The following is a 14,036-nucleotide window of genomic DNA, read 5'->3' as shown; positions in this document are numbered from 1 at the left end:
ACCATGGTTTGCATTTTGGCTCCCTGCGTTCTAAGCATCATCAGCTACAGCATTGCACCCTCTCATCCCAACTGCTGCACTTTCCTCTTCCAATTAACCAGCAGTGGATCTGCAGTGCCTTCACCTCCCCTTGCTCTCTCTGCACTAAAAGATCAGTAAACTCTTTAGCTGTCTGCTCAGGAAGCGCAGGTGCCCTGATGCACATGCCTTCATCCCTGCCAGTAACCGGGTTGCTGCAGCCCCTGCAGTAACAGCCCACGCGTCACGGCGTATTATTGTCTGCACTCACACAGAAATCGAGAGGCCCGGTCTGCGGAGCACCAGGCTAGTTTGAAATCTGCAGTACAGTTGCTCACTAGGATTACACACTTACTTGCAAAAAGTATCTCTCTCTTGTGGGATGCAGATTCCAGCCTTATCCTTGGCAGGGTGTTCCAAGAAAGAAAAACTCCCACTCCTGAAGGACACGCACGTTCCTGTGAATGGACATTCAGCCAGACTGCAGGATGACAGAGTGCTGAAGCACCCACAGTAAATAGCAATACGATACAACAGCAAGGAAGTTTCTGGCCTTTATTTGAAGGCTTTTGACAGTTACAGTAAGAATTGTCATTGCAAACCAGGAATTTTTAAAAAATTGAACAGTAAAAGTTAAAAAAACATCCACAAGTCCACCTGCAAGTAAGACATGCTGGCACAGAAAGATGTGAGCTCTTACTTCTTCCGTTCTGCTCATTTTTCAAATGTCTGATAAAACTAAGATCCTAAGAAAGGTCGGATGCTATCAGAATTGTTCTGGCAGGTGAGCACTTCATATTTAACAGCATATACTGTACCAGTGTAACAGAGTAGCTATGGTAAGTCTATGGTTTGAGTTGGGCTTATCATCATTATTTTCTTCCCCAAAAGGACATTACAAACAGATTATGCCAAGACATCTATAACATAGTCATAAGTTGACTACATGAGTTTGTCCCCATTTTATTCATAACTCATCTTGGTAGCACAGGAGTGATGTAAGCAGTTGGAAATCTCAGCAGCATTTGACAAGACTGCCGTTTGAATTCAGTCGTACAATGCACGTCCACGCACAACAGCCTCACCAGGCGCACTAGCAGTGTTTCTGACTCACCGATCTCTTAGCAGGAAAGGACATTTGCTTGCTTTGCCAGCAGAGATCAAAATCAACCTAACGCAACCCATCTGATAACCTGGGTGCCTCACAGTTCCACACATGCAATCTCTCTTAAGAGACTTGAAGCAACCAGGTCCCCGTGCACAACTGGACTGCAAAGAGCAGACACCCAAGAAGTCCTCTTCAAATTCAGCCACATACTATTTCCACCTTTTGCTCAGAGTTGCTGCACTAATGGAATATTTAGAGTCGAAAAAATATGCTTCCAACCTCAAAGCAAGTAAGTAATGGTGAAGATTTTATGTGCATCAAAAGCCCCGTTCTACGTCTGCGCTTCTGTAGCGCGACACGTTTCACAGTACCAGCAGGCAATGCCAGCAGTGCCTACCCCTAGAACAGGGCACCCCCGGAGCCCCCCGGGGGCAGGGAGGGTGTGCTCCGGCGCGGCAGGGAAGCCCCGCAGGGAACACTCCAGTCTCGAGGTCAGATACATCACACACGCACTCCTCTGAAGATGCTGGTCCGCGCACACATCTGTGACAACAACGTTTAAGCTCACCTATGAAACACAATTCACATCAAACCAAGCAACTAAGCGTACAGCCAATCTGCTCACAGAGGCTGGTGACAGACACAATTAACATCTCATTGTTTGTAACTAATACCCAGTGTCTTAGCAGTTTCAGAACACTTAAACACAAAGTCACAGCATTCCTGTCACACAGCCCCATTCCCACACCCTTAGAAGCAGGAAGCCAACAATGCACTCACATTTCATCCGAAAAATATGCGGGGAAAAAAAAGGCAAAACTCCAGCAACGGTTTCCCCAGCACACTCCAAGGACAGTTCCGCCATTACTGCTGCTCGAGTTAGCAATGACTGCAACTGGGGCTGGAGGATGAAAGCTGATATTGCAGGTCCTGCAAGCTTCATCGCAAGAACCACCACGAACTTCAGCTTTGCCTAACGGTATCTGAAAGCACGAGAGACTCCAGCAGACATGACACTCTTGAAATACAGAACTTTATTTAGAAACTGCTTAAAATAGAAAAACCCTGTCAAGAAAAATCCAAGTCAAATATGGTTTCTCAGTAAAATGGAGTTTTAGGGCAACAAAAGTCTAGAAGGCCACAAGAGAAATAGCACCACTGCAATTTTAAACAATGGCTAGATACTTGCATTTTTGGCATTCACTGATTTTGGGTTTTTCTCTGAATTTCACAAAGATTCATGCACTACACAACAATTACCATAAAATGCTCTCCTACACACATTTTAGGACAAGCTACCACCAGAAACGAATGAATACAAGCACAACAGGACTGATCAATCTCAGTAGTGAGGGGGGATCAGAAGTCTTGCAGGATCTTGCCAAACACAACAGGAATGAGGGGCGTGATAGCAAAAAAGGACAGTTAAGGAAAGTATTTTAAATATTAATATTTAAGTTAGTCTCAGTACTGTATTTTCTGCAATAACATTAGCTCTGTTAGCCAGCATATTTTAGTTTTTACCCCAGAAGACTACTGAACTGGCAGTATTATTATTAGGTATGCCCTGGTTTGAAAGGGGAGGGGAAAAAAAAAAAAAAAAAAAAAGGAAAAAGACCAAAGAAATCATCAACCTCACATGCTCAATCCACTTTCATTATAAGATAGTTGCACAGTGCAAGTCCTGTTACAACTATTGGATTTGATCAGCGTTCCTTGGGATGAGAAAGAGAAAAGAACAAGTAAGAGACCAAAAAGTATGCCAACAAAAATAAAAAGAAACGGGACATACAGGAACAAGAGCCAGGAAGGAAAACTACTTCTGAAGAACATTTTAGGCAGTGAGACTGGATGCCCTTTGCTTTTCCGTTGTTTTATTTTTTTTTGTTTCGTTTTTCTTACAGAAAACACAGTACATTTTGGCAAAGTCATTAGCCACGATGCCACAGAAAAAGGCTTTAGCACTCTTCAAGGTAATTTATGTGTCTCAGCTGTTCATACTCCCTCTAATCTTGTGACAGGCAATGTTCAGGCCTATTTCATCGAGAACTAATCACTTAGTAAGCAGCTTTACACAGGAATGGAGTTTTGTTTTAATAGCCCCTTTTGAGCACTTGCTGACAGGGGATTGCCAGGCAAGCCCTCTCCGACAGCAGTGAATGGAATTAAACAAGCGTCTACCCCAGTATGAAGCACATAAAATCTCCTGTCACATTACTTCAATTTGGCATACGGAAGCATATTTTAAATACTCTTAAGGCATTTTATTATAATGTCTGTGCTGCAATTTCACATTAACTCAATCTTTCTGTGAGTCAGAGTCTTTAATTTCTCTACGACACAGCACCTTAGATACAAAAAGAGCCTTCCCACAAACCAGTGTTTTACCAGCAAACCATTCCGCAACAAGTTCCAAATATTCAGCCTCTTGCTCCCTAAATATACCACCTAGATGTGAATACTGCTCTGCTACACAGCGAGAAAGAGCTCCTAACTCAGACCCACCGTAAAAAGTTAAACTTCTGCAAAGTGCACTTTAAGAAGAGGTACTTTTTTGCTTATGAAAAGAAACCAGTGAGTCCTCTAAGAATAAAGTGGAGTATTTTACAGTTAAGCACATGATCTGGGGCAAAGAATTCTGATGTTGCTGCTCTGCTGGTACAGTATGTGGTCTGTTAATACTCTTCTTGTTCCTCCTGCGGCGCTCCTTCGTCGGGTATCACAAAGCCTTCCTGAAGGGGAATAAAACAAGTACTTTAATGAAAACCTGATGTTAAACCAGTTCCTGGCTACTCTGTATGCTCTTTTTTTTCCCCTCCTTTTACTTAAGATAGATACCCTTAAGTCACCATTTAGAGTGTCAAGGTATATTACCAGAAGAGTTATTTTCCTCATCTTTGATCTATCTGCTACGTACGTTCCATGAAAGGCTAACCTTGCTTGCTGTCTGACTATAATTATGTTATCTGTTCCTTTATTACAGGAAAAAGCTAGGCCATAAACCTGAAGGGAAAAAAAAACAATAAACCAACAAGCAACTAGAAATAGAGGGAGCCCTGGAAAGCAAACCAGCTTCCAATTACAAGGGGAGGGAGGAACTATGCAATACCATTTATACCAGACTACTTACATCTGTGGCATAAAGAATTTCCACAATCCTCTGCAACACTGGATCATTCTCCCCTTCGTTCTCCTGGCAGATCAATTCAATGTTCCTCAATTTGCCAAAGTAGAAGTCTCTCTCCTTCTCCAGATCTTCAACAGTAAGTTTCAATACATTGATCTACCAAAGGGCATCAACAATAATTTATTCATCAAAGAGAAACTTGAGTAGTATCTACTCAAAAGGCAAGGCCCCCAAAGTTCTCAGAAGGGTGTTACAAGGCAAAGCACTTCAGAAGTAACCAAGACGGAGGGGGGAAGGGGAACTGTCAGAGGAGGAAAAGGTCTGTTTCTCAAATTGTAATATTCTTGCCACAACAAAAGCCCAGCCCAACACACGCAATACCACTTAGAAATTCTAAATGCTTATTACACGAAATAGGTAAAACACTAACTGCCTGCCATGTTCTTTGCTGACATTCTTTCGAGACAACTCCCATGCTGATGGCCGTTTCAGTTGTATTACATTCAGTATTTCAGGGAAGCAGCAGCTGCTCATAGCTCAGTTGGAATGCTGTGATAGCTGCAACACAGCTGTGGAAACACTTAAAAACAACGCTATGTGTGTCATGGCACATACGAGGGTTAAATGTCTGGCTGCTCGTGTACTGCCGAAGGGGCTTCGCTCCTGTCAGGAGAGCAAGACCATTGCAATGAAGGCTTTTGAATAAGTGATTTCAAATGAGCTTACAAGATTCAGATCATTTTCTTCCATCTGCCTGACCCAGTCATTTCATGCTATCAGAAAAAAAGAGCTGCACATAAATCCAAAAGCACAGAGCCATTCTGGTCAACACACCTGCTCAATCAATCCTGCTGATTCATCATCTCCTCCTGCCTTCTTGACCATTCCAGTGCCGGCTTTTGGCGTTGCTGCGGTCCTCTGTGTGACAATGGGCCTCTGTGGGGCTGCAAGATTAATCCAGTGTTAGTTCCTCTCAGGACACCTTTCTTCTTCCTATAAAGGTACCATCCCCCTTCCAAACACGCGCAGGCATGTAGGAGTTTGAAGACATGTTCCTTCCTTTTCTTGACTCCATGTGACATGTCCATTTTTTGGGCACGTGTTGGCACCAATCCTTGCCATTTTCTCTTTTGGAGAAGACCGTTCTTTCTGTAGCTCCCACAGAACTGGGTACTACAGGATAACAGTGTCTGAAGCCTAGCATCTCTGAAACACGATGCAAAAATACTATCACTTCAGCCACTGATTTTAAACAGCAATTCAGTCGTATTTTCCCCAGAGTTTGACTGATCTAGATAATCTTTTAACTACTTTCTCTACCTGCACCGCCAGAACTGAGAGCTTTCTTGGGTTTGTTCACGACTGGAGCCACAAGGTTAGGTGCTACTGTCTCTTGGCCTTGTCGAGCAGCAACAGGATCGTACTCCTTCCCATCATAGTTTGCATCAAAAAATTTTTTGAACCACTGAACAAATTCAAAGTTGTCCTGAAATTTTCCTTTCACTAGTTTGTCCACAGGAATTATCTGGAAGGGGAGGAAGGAAAAAAAAAAAAGTCAAACTCCTATTATGGGTAGAAAATCTCTCTCTCTTTATAGAAAAAGTTCTTAAATTAGTGCACTCAGAAGATATGCAAATGTCATTCTCTGTCCGGTCTAGAGAAAATCCTCCTTGACCATAACTGTATGTCAAACAGCAGGATTTTTGCAAATAATTGGAACTAAAAACAAATCATGCTTTCACCATGAGTGTCCAAATCATTCTAAATAATTCTGCAGCAAGGTTTCTGCTACACCAAGTTTCAACACGAAACTTCTCTGTGCATTTGAAGCTGGCTCACGCAGTGCTAGCTCTCATGAATCTGAGCTGCCGACCAGTTTCACAGGCTGCTGACACGCAGAACCACTACAAGATCTAAACACCACCTGTTAGCAAATCACAGTTTCTCTGGAACAAGGAGCGTAAGTGAAGATTATTGAAAAGATGCAGCAAGCTGTGAAGTCTGTAGCCACGAGCCGAGAGTTCAGGGGCCAAGAGCCATTGGCACTACGTGATCATTCGGCGTTTAAAAGCACAACCGGCTGCCCGGTCCTGGACACGCTGCACAGGCTACTTCCCCCAAGCCGATCGATTAAGTGTGTGTCCAGGCTGCTAGCTAACATAGACTGAGACTGTTTTAAAGGCAGGAAAAATCTTTAGCACAGAAATGTTCTGCATCATAACAAACATGCTGGCAGCAGCCTTCACCTAGATAAATCACCTTTCCATAAGCAAAGCTATCACTCAATCTGGAAAAGTTTTTTTTTCCCAGATCCCATTTTCACTAGCTTAAGATTACACATGCTTGTAAAGAGGAACTGGAAATCCTCAGGACTACCCTACCAGCAGGGTATGGGAACGTGCCTGGTACAACAATGGTTCAACCAAGACCGTCAAGTAAACCTTATCTTGCAAAAGTTTCAGTATTACTCTGTGCTACGTAAGTTGCCCAGAATTAAAATGTAACATTTCATCTCATCACTACGAACGGGACAGCTAACCTTGGCTGGAGCAAAGCATAGATTGTTCTAAACAAAGCGAGAACCCCAATGCAAACCAAAACCAAAAGTTTTGAGATTTACAAACCAAAAGCAAACTCCGTTCCCAGATTTGTTCCGCTCTAAATTTGAAGTACACTCCATCTACTTTGAAATTCAGAGCACAGAGAACCAGTTACAACCCAGCTTACTTTGTCAACACCCATTCGTTTAAAACCCGCTTGTAGAACCTTGAAGTTCTGAATGTACTCATGTTCCAATTTCGCTTGAAACTTGACTTTCTTGAGTGCTACAGAGCCTGGGAAGAGCATGTCCATAAACTGACAGTATGCAGCACCTGCCAAAAGAAAAAGAACAGAAATCCTCAGATGAATCAAGTCAGTGCACTAGCCTACGTAAGTTACTTCCAGTCTGGTCAGCAAACCTGACCTGACTCATTCCTCAGCTACACAATCCCTCAGAGGCAACAAAAGCGAGAAAACAGGAACCTGCAGTCTCCTACTTGGGTGCAGCCTGGCTGTAAATAAGCTCAAGCAAGCTGCAGAACCAAACTTTTGGTCTCACACTTGAACTCTTCTGAACAAGAGCAATACTGCCTCCATAACTCCAAAAGAAAAAAAAGAAATCCAATGAGCAATTTGATTTTCCTTTCTTCACGGATACCAGTACAGATCCGAGATGTGCCCTGGTTTCAGCCAAGATGGAGCTGATTTCCTTCCCAGGAGCTGCTGTGCTTTGGATTTAGCATGTGAAGAATGCTGATAACACACTGATGTTATTTGGTGTTGCTAAGAGATCAAGGACTTTTTCCAGCTTCCCGGGTTGCGCTGATGTGCAGGTACAGGAAGCTGGGAGGGATACAGCCGGTAGAGCTGACCCAAACTGGCCAGAGAGTACTGCGTACCACAGATGTCACGCTCAGTATGTAAGCGGGGCTTGGCTCGCTCCCTCAGGAAACTGCGGTTCCGAGATCGCTGCTCAGGAAATCGCTGTTCCGAGATCATTCCTGGTTCTGCTCCACGATCGCTGCTCGGGCTGTATCCATCATTGGGCAGTGAGAAATTGCGCATCGTTCATTTTGTGTACTTTATTATCCCTATACTTTATTATTACTACCATTGTTTACACATATACTGTTACCTCTTCCTTTGCTGCCTTTGTAAACTGTCCTTATCTCAACCCACAAGCTTTCCCTTCCAGTTCTCTCCCCATCCCGCCCAGGAGGGAGAGGGGGAGAAGCAGCTGCGTGGTACTTGGCTGCTGGCTGGGGTTAAACCACGACAGACATTACAGGCATCCAACAGGCGTGTCGCCTCCTCTTATCAACACTACAAGAACTAGACTAGAAAAATAATTATTCTAACACTATATGTAGTCATTATTAAAACAGCGATACATTTACTTTCTACAAACCTATACGCGGTGCCCTCAAAGGTGAGAGGGCAGATTAAGCTGGATTATATTGAAATCAAGCCTTAATCAAAGGACTGAAATAAGATAGCGTTTCTTTCTATTAATTTTCAATGCTTCATGTCCTTCAATTCAGCTCTTACTGAAATAAGAGCAAAAAGAGGGATTCAGTGCAGCCGCAGAGATTAGACAACCACCTCCAAAAAATTAAAGATCTTTTTAAGCTATATCCTCACTCTGCAGCGACAATACACAACTGCGTGCCGCTGAAAATACGAGCGCCACATTCTGAGTGTTATTCCCTCCACCAGTATCAACAGAGAGTCATGGGAACCTTAACCTCAGTCAGCTACACGTGAGCTTTTGCGAGACAGCTAAAGGCACGAAGAAATACATCATGGTCTTCCCTAAAGTAGTCTGTTCACCCCAAGCACGGGTAACAAAGTCCTGCATTGTTGCGTTCTGTCAAGCTATTTTGCAGGTCTTTGGGGCTCCCACTTTCACCTGCTACTAGAAGGCTGCTGCTCATCCAATAAATAAATAAATAAATGAATCTTGCTGTTTGATCTCCACTGCCTTCCAGGTCACTTGCTGATGAACTCCAATGCCCAGCTCAAAAAAACAGATGACTTGCTAGAAATCTGGGGTTTGCTAGCTATGGGCAGTCTAAGCAATAAGCACGATAAAAGAGAAATCACAGTATAAGCCAAAGGTCGTCTCTTGTGTATTTATGCAACCTCGAATTGCTGCTGCCACTCCTGCCCTTAGGGAGCAAAGCCAGCCTGGAAACTCCCATTTCACATGACTACGGCAGACAGCGAAAGCCACCTCCACACCTGCAGAGGCACGAAGTATTTTTGCAGACACAGAAAAGGGACGTTACTCAGCGCATACCACATCAACAGCTCTCAGCCTTCTCCTGAAAACAGGTGAGCTGGAATTCTGCAGAGTCAGCACTAATTACCCTCACTTCGCGGTGACGGAGCTCTCACAGCATGCAAGACTCCCATCGATTCTAAGCAAAACTCCTCAGCCATATGAATCAACACAGCACACAACAGGTTTGTAACCTGCCTACCTGAAACCAGACAATGCTTATCATTTCCCTTACTCCTGCGGTTGTAGAGCTTTAGTTCCTTCACCCTTACAGTTTTTCTCCATCACCTCACCAGACAAAAGCCACTACAGTTGCCTATCAGATGTCTACTGTAAGCCCCCTATTTCTCTGTAATCTTTGTGAACGTACCTTCCACAGCCTCAGCCACAGGTTGTACTGACAGACCCAAACTTATTTGAAGTTTATTCCTTCCTTTATTCCACCTCCAATTTCCACACCTCTCATTCCGTGAGCAACGCCTTATCTGAAATTTGCTGTACGAGCTGCCCTTCCACTTCTCACCAAGTCCCTTCCACTTCTCACCAAGTCCCTTCCACTTCTCACCAAGTCCCTTCCACTTCTCACCAAGTCCCTTCCACTTCTCACCAAGTCCCTTCCACTTCTCACCAAGTCCCTTCCACCTGCCTGTTGCAGTTATCCAAATCACCATCTTCTACCTAGGCTGCATTTTTAGCCTTGGGTTTTTTTTCAGCTCTGACTCCACAGACTATTATCTTTTATTCGTTTCTACAAGCCTCCTCCCACACACACACACTCCTCCCTGCGATGACACTTGCCTCCATTTCGGTACCACAATCACTTCCCCTTTTCTGCCTACAACTCGCTCCGACATTCAGCGGCGCTCGAGTCAGCTCAAGCCAAAGGAAGCCGGGGTGGCACAGACCAGCGTGCTCCTTTACCATAAAGGGGTGTAAGGTCATGAAGGTGAACCCAAGAGCCACCAGTACGCCTTTCTCGCACAGCTCCTTCTGCCCAGCCTCCCAGATCTCCCAGTAGTTCTCTTCCATGAGAAATCACATCTGTTTACGCTAGTTACTACATGTGTAAGGCCTTCTCTATCCACCAAAACACCCTCTCCTAAGACTCTTCTTTTCACATTCCTTCTTATTCCATCCACACTGCAGCGAGTCAGAAAAGCATGCCTTTTCATAATGCTTACACTATTAACACCCATTTCAACAAAACACTGAGCACAACCAGATTATAACACCGACCATGAACCTGTTCACACCAGGGATTAAGCCAACAGCACGGCTACGGAGGGCCGGCACAGCCGGTTCACACGGCGCACCTGTACCTCTACGCACACCAAATTCGGAAACCCCCCCCACGCTGAGCCCCCTTACCTGAGCACAGCTGCTCGATCTTTGTCAGCGTCAGCTGCAGAGACTCGTTGATCCACGCGAGCATGTCATGCCGACTCAGGTTATCACTCGTCACTGAAGTAGAATACACATTAACTGCCATTTTCTGGAAGACAGAACCAGAGGCGTGAGTCCCGGGAACGCCGGCGCCGCACGCTTCCGTCGCTGCTGTTCGGACACGCTCGCCGGGCTGCGGGGAGGCCTTCCCTCGGAGCCCGCATGACACAACAGCCGAGCCCAGCGCGATGCGCAGGAAACACGACGAGGCCGCCCGCTGCCAACAGCCGGGAGGGCCCGCTGCCACCGCGGCTGGGAAGGACGCGGCTTCGTGCTTTCGGAGGAAGAATTAACACCAAGGCACCCGCGGAAACTCCGAGGAGGGCAATCACAGCTGCGGCAGGCTACCCGCCCCCTCCACCCGCGCCGGCCGAGCCCGGCAGGAGCCCCCCCGGCCGAGCACGGCACCTCTCCAGGGAGAAATTCCCGGCGGCCGCTCCCCGCCCAGCCCCGCCGGCACAAAGCGGAGCCGCCGCGCTCGCTCCCGGCCGCGGAGCCTCGCTGCAGCTGCCGCCGGGCGGGGCGCGGCCCGCGCCCCCCCCACTCCCGCCGCCGCGCCCTCCCCCCCACCCGCCACAGCGGCCGCTCCGCCGCCGCCGCCTCCCGCGGGGCCCCGCGGCACCTCGCGGAGGGGCGCGGCCCGGCCCTGCAGGCCTCACGCCGGTTTCCCTGCAGCCCGCCGGGCGCCGGCCCGGCCGCCCCCCGAGCCCGAGCCCGGGCCCGGGCCCGCCTCCCCGCGCCGCCGCGGCCCCGCCGCCGCCCCGCCGCCGCGGCCCGGCCCGTTACCTGCCCCGCTCTCGCCCCGTCTCCTCCGCGTTCAAACCGGCCCCGCCCGCCTGCCCGGGACCACGTCACTCGCACGCTACGCGCTGGCGTCACGCGCACGTCACGGCGGATGCGGCGAGCGCCGCTCGCCGGCTCGGCGTTGAGCCGGGAGGGGGCGGGGCAAGCGGTTGCTAGGGGGCGGGGAAACCCACCGCGTTGCTACGGCGCGGCTCCGCCCACACGGCCCTCGGGATCACCTGCCATTGGTGGTGCTGCTAGCCCCGCCCACATCCATGGGCTGCCGCGTGCCTCTCGCGGCTGCGGCGCGAGGAGCCGCCATGGCGGCAGGGCCGCCTCAGGCCGCGCCGGGCCCGGCCCCCCCGGCCCCCGCCACAGCCCGGCCGGGCCCGCGCGTCTGGCTCCCCCGGGGCCGCTGTGCCGGGCCCGCCACCCCAGGGGCAGCAGCGGAAGGGGCAGGCGGACAGGTCCTGCGAAACGCGTCCCTCTGCAGAGCCCCCTGTCCCAGGAGGAACTCACGGAATAAGCACAGCCCGCTCACAGATGCACTGAGTTTTAATGGAATGGCGATAAACAGTCAACTGACACGGATCCCCTTCTTTCCCACAGGAAAATCAGTGAAACTGTGTGGATAAGGCAGAGTTGGGAGTTTCTCCGTTCCCGCTACAAAAAGTATACGAAATGTGTTCAACAAAACAATACACTTCTTTTATTTTAAAAAGATCGTATAAAAACCCGCAAAATTTTCGACATAAAAAATCCTTAACCTAAAAAAATAGCACCAGGGAGAGTTAGAAACCTTTAAAAAGCATTAAAAAGGCATTTCTGAAATCTACCTCTCCTTACGACATTTTTTACAAACACACAATAAAAGGCAGCGCTTACAGGGAAAACATGTCAAGGAAGACTTGTCTGCTACCGTTCCTATCAAGTGAGCTTCATGCCAAGGCAATTCTCCTTCCTCTTTCATCTTTGTTTACTTTCCCCAAGTCCTTTTTTTTTTTTCTCTTCTATTTCTTTTCCTTTTGATCAGATAGGGAAGGATGCGAGACCTGGAGGAGGGGATTAGAGATGCCGTGGGGTGCAGGCTACGCGTTAGCCCAGTTTGGAAAAACAAAAACGGTCAAGAGGATCCCAAGGCAGAGGACGGCCGTCACCCCCGCGTCAGGCTCCGTCCGGGACTGCGGCTGGGAATGGGCAGAGGAATTAGTGTTGCGACTGGGTCCAGGCTGGGCACGAGGATCGGAGGCTGGTGAGGGCGCTTCCCAAACACCCCCAGCACCCACGGAACCCCCCCGCCATCTTCCAGCCAGCTGTGACAAAAGTGGGGAGAGGCTGCCGCTTGTCCCCGGGCACCTGCAGAGCGCTGCAGGCGCCAGCAGCGGCGCGGAGGAGACCGCCTGCCTTTCTCCAGCATTTTCTTAACTACGGCGTGCGGCTCAAACACGCATCATTTGCGAAGGAACCCCTGTGGGAACACGGCGAAGAGTAACCTCCGGGCAGCACCACGGGGAAAAAGCCTTCAAACTTCACCCGGGCTCCTCTTCCTGCCCACTCCCCAGAGCAGCCGTGGGTTGGAGACCGAGAGAAGACGGGGACGGGCGCGGGGCGCGATGCTGCACACAAGAGTGGAAAAGGGGAGGCTCCCTCCTCCGGGTAGGCTGCCGTCCTCCACCGCCCATAAGGGGTGTGGAGTGGGGTCCCCACGTGTCAGAGAGGTAGAAGGAGCTGGGAGAGAAGCTCTCGTTCCCCACTGATGCTGTACAGCACCTCTGAGACAGCCTGGCACGGCGCGGAGGGCTGGCCCGTGGTTTGCACCTGGTTCATTTTGAGAAGGCGCCCAAGGACGCTGCCAGACCCAGGGGACAGGCTGCAGCGAACAGCAGAGGTAGGGAGGACAGGGGGGCCGAGGGGGGAACGTCACGGGTTGTTTCAGTGCATTGAAATGTGCATTGGAGTCAAGAGTCCGCGGGAGATGCCTGCCGGGACAGCAGCCCCACGGCTACGGAAAAGCTGGCGGGGATGGACGGGCCCTGCTGCGCACGCACCCACAGCTCCCTGGATGCCGGCCCCGGGAACAGCACGCCCAGGACTCCAGGGACAGCGAGATAGCGCTCGGCAAAGTCAGGGAGCTGGGCCCTGCTGGGGTCGGGGGGGATTTTCCCTGCGAGGAAGCCGCTGCACCACAGCTAACAGGCTGCCAATACTGCTCGGGTTCGTGGCATCTTACGTGATCTTTGGGGCTGTGTTTTGAAGACAACGTTGACCGCTACGCTATCCTTCCTGCCGATGTACCGCATTCACTTGGGAAATGAATGCGCAGAGAACGTTTTCCTTTATGCACGCTGGAGCCCAAATCCTCCCTGCTCTGATTACTGTGTACGCTTTCGAACCACTCAGCAGGATTTTAAAATGTATGGAAAAGTTTTAGATGCTTTAAAAAGGAAGTAGTGAATATTTGTAAACTACAGCCAAACATATAAAAGAATATTTCTTTAGTTCTAGCTAGAAAAGTAATTCTATCACCTCACAGTTCAGTTTCAGCTACATTCAGGTCTAGGAATCTCCACATTCTTACGTAATGCCTTAAAGCAGCAATAGACGTAAAACAACAAAATTATCCAAAAAGTCTTAAAAATAAAAATAAACAAGATTTGGTTTCTCTATCCTGCGTGTTCAGTGTATGTAACCTGACCAGGGTCCCTTACACCTGCTGCTACAGTTTGGGGATTTTT

At 48.6% G+C, this 14,036-nt stretch overlaps 1 protein-coding gene and 1 long non-coding RNA gene across 3 annotated transcripts; one reads left to right on the top strand and one right to left on the bottom strand.

Moving 5' to 3' along the window:
- Positions 1–559: 559 nt before the first annotated feature.
- Positions 560–11,428, bottom strand: MAPRE1 (microtubule associated protein RP/EB family member 1). 2 transcript variants are annotated; one of them, XM_086760353.1, is made up of 7 exons: positions 11,309–11,428; positions 10,444–10,567; positions 6,981–7,126; positions 5,574–5,778; positions 5,088–5,197; positions 4,257–4,409; positions 560–3,858 (listed from the first exon to the last, which is right to left on the bottom strand). In XM_086760353.1, exons 2-7 carry the CDS (start codon positions 10,562–10,564, stop codon positions 3,802–3,804), a joined length of 792 nt encoding a protein of 263 aa, XP_086616479.1. In that variant the 5' UTR covers positions 10,565–10,567; positions 11,309–11,428; the 3' UTR covers positions 560–3,801. The 2 variants fall into 2 exon arrangements, with proteins under 2 accessions (XP_086616479.1, XP_086616480.1); XM_086760354.1 differs by having other exon boundaries at positions 11,305–11,326.
- Positions 10,574–13,926, top strand: LOC147598760 (uncharacterized). The gene is made up of 3 exons (XR_015260287.1): positions 10,574–10,857; positions 11,911–12,232; positions 12,335–13,926. It is a non-coding gene; the product is annotated as an uncharacterized LOC147598760 (long non-coding RNA).
- The last annotated feature ends 110 nt before the right edge of the window (positions 13,927–14,036 follow it).

The sequence above is a fragment of the Chlamydotis macqueenii genome, chromosome 16 (assembly GCF_036417535.1).
Source record: "Chlamydotis macqueenii isolate bChlMac1 chromosome 16, bChlMac1.mat, whole genome shotgun sequence".
Lineage (NCBI taxonomy): Eukaryota > Metazoa > Chordata > Aves > Otidiformes > Otididae > Chlamydotis > Chlamydotis macqueenii.
The sequence above is the reverse complement of the archived record's forward strand: the minus strand, read 5'-3'. Positions and strand labels throughout refer to the sequence as shown.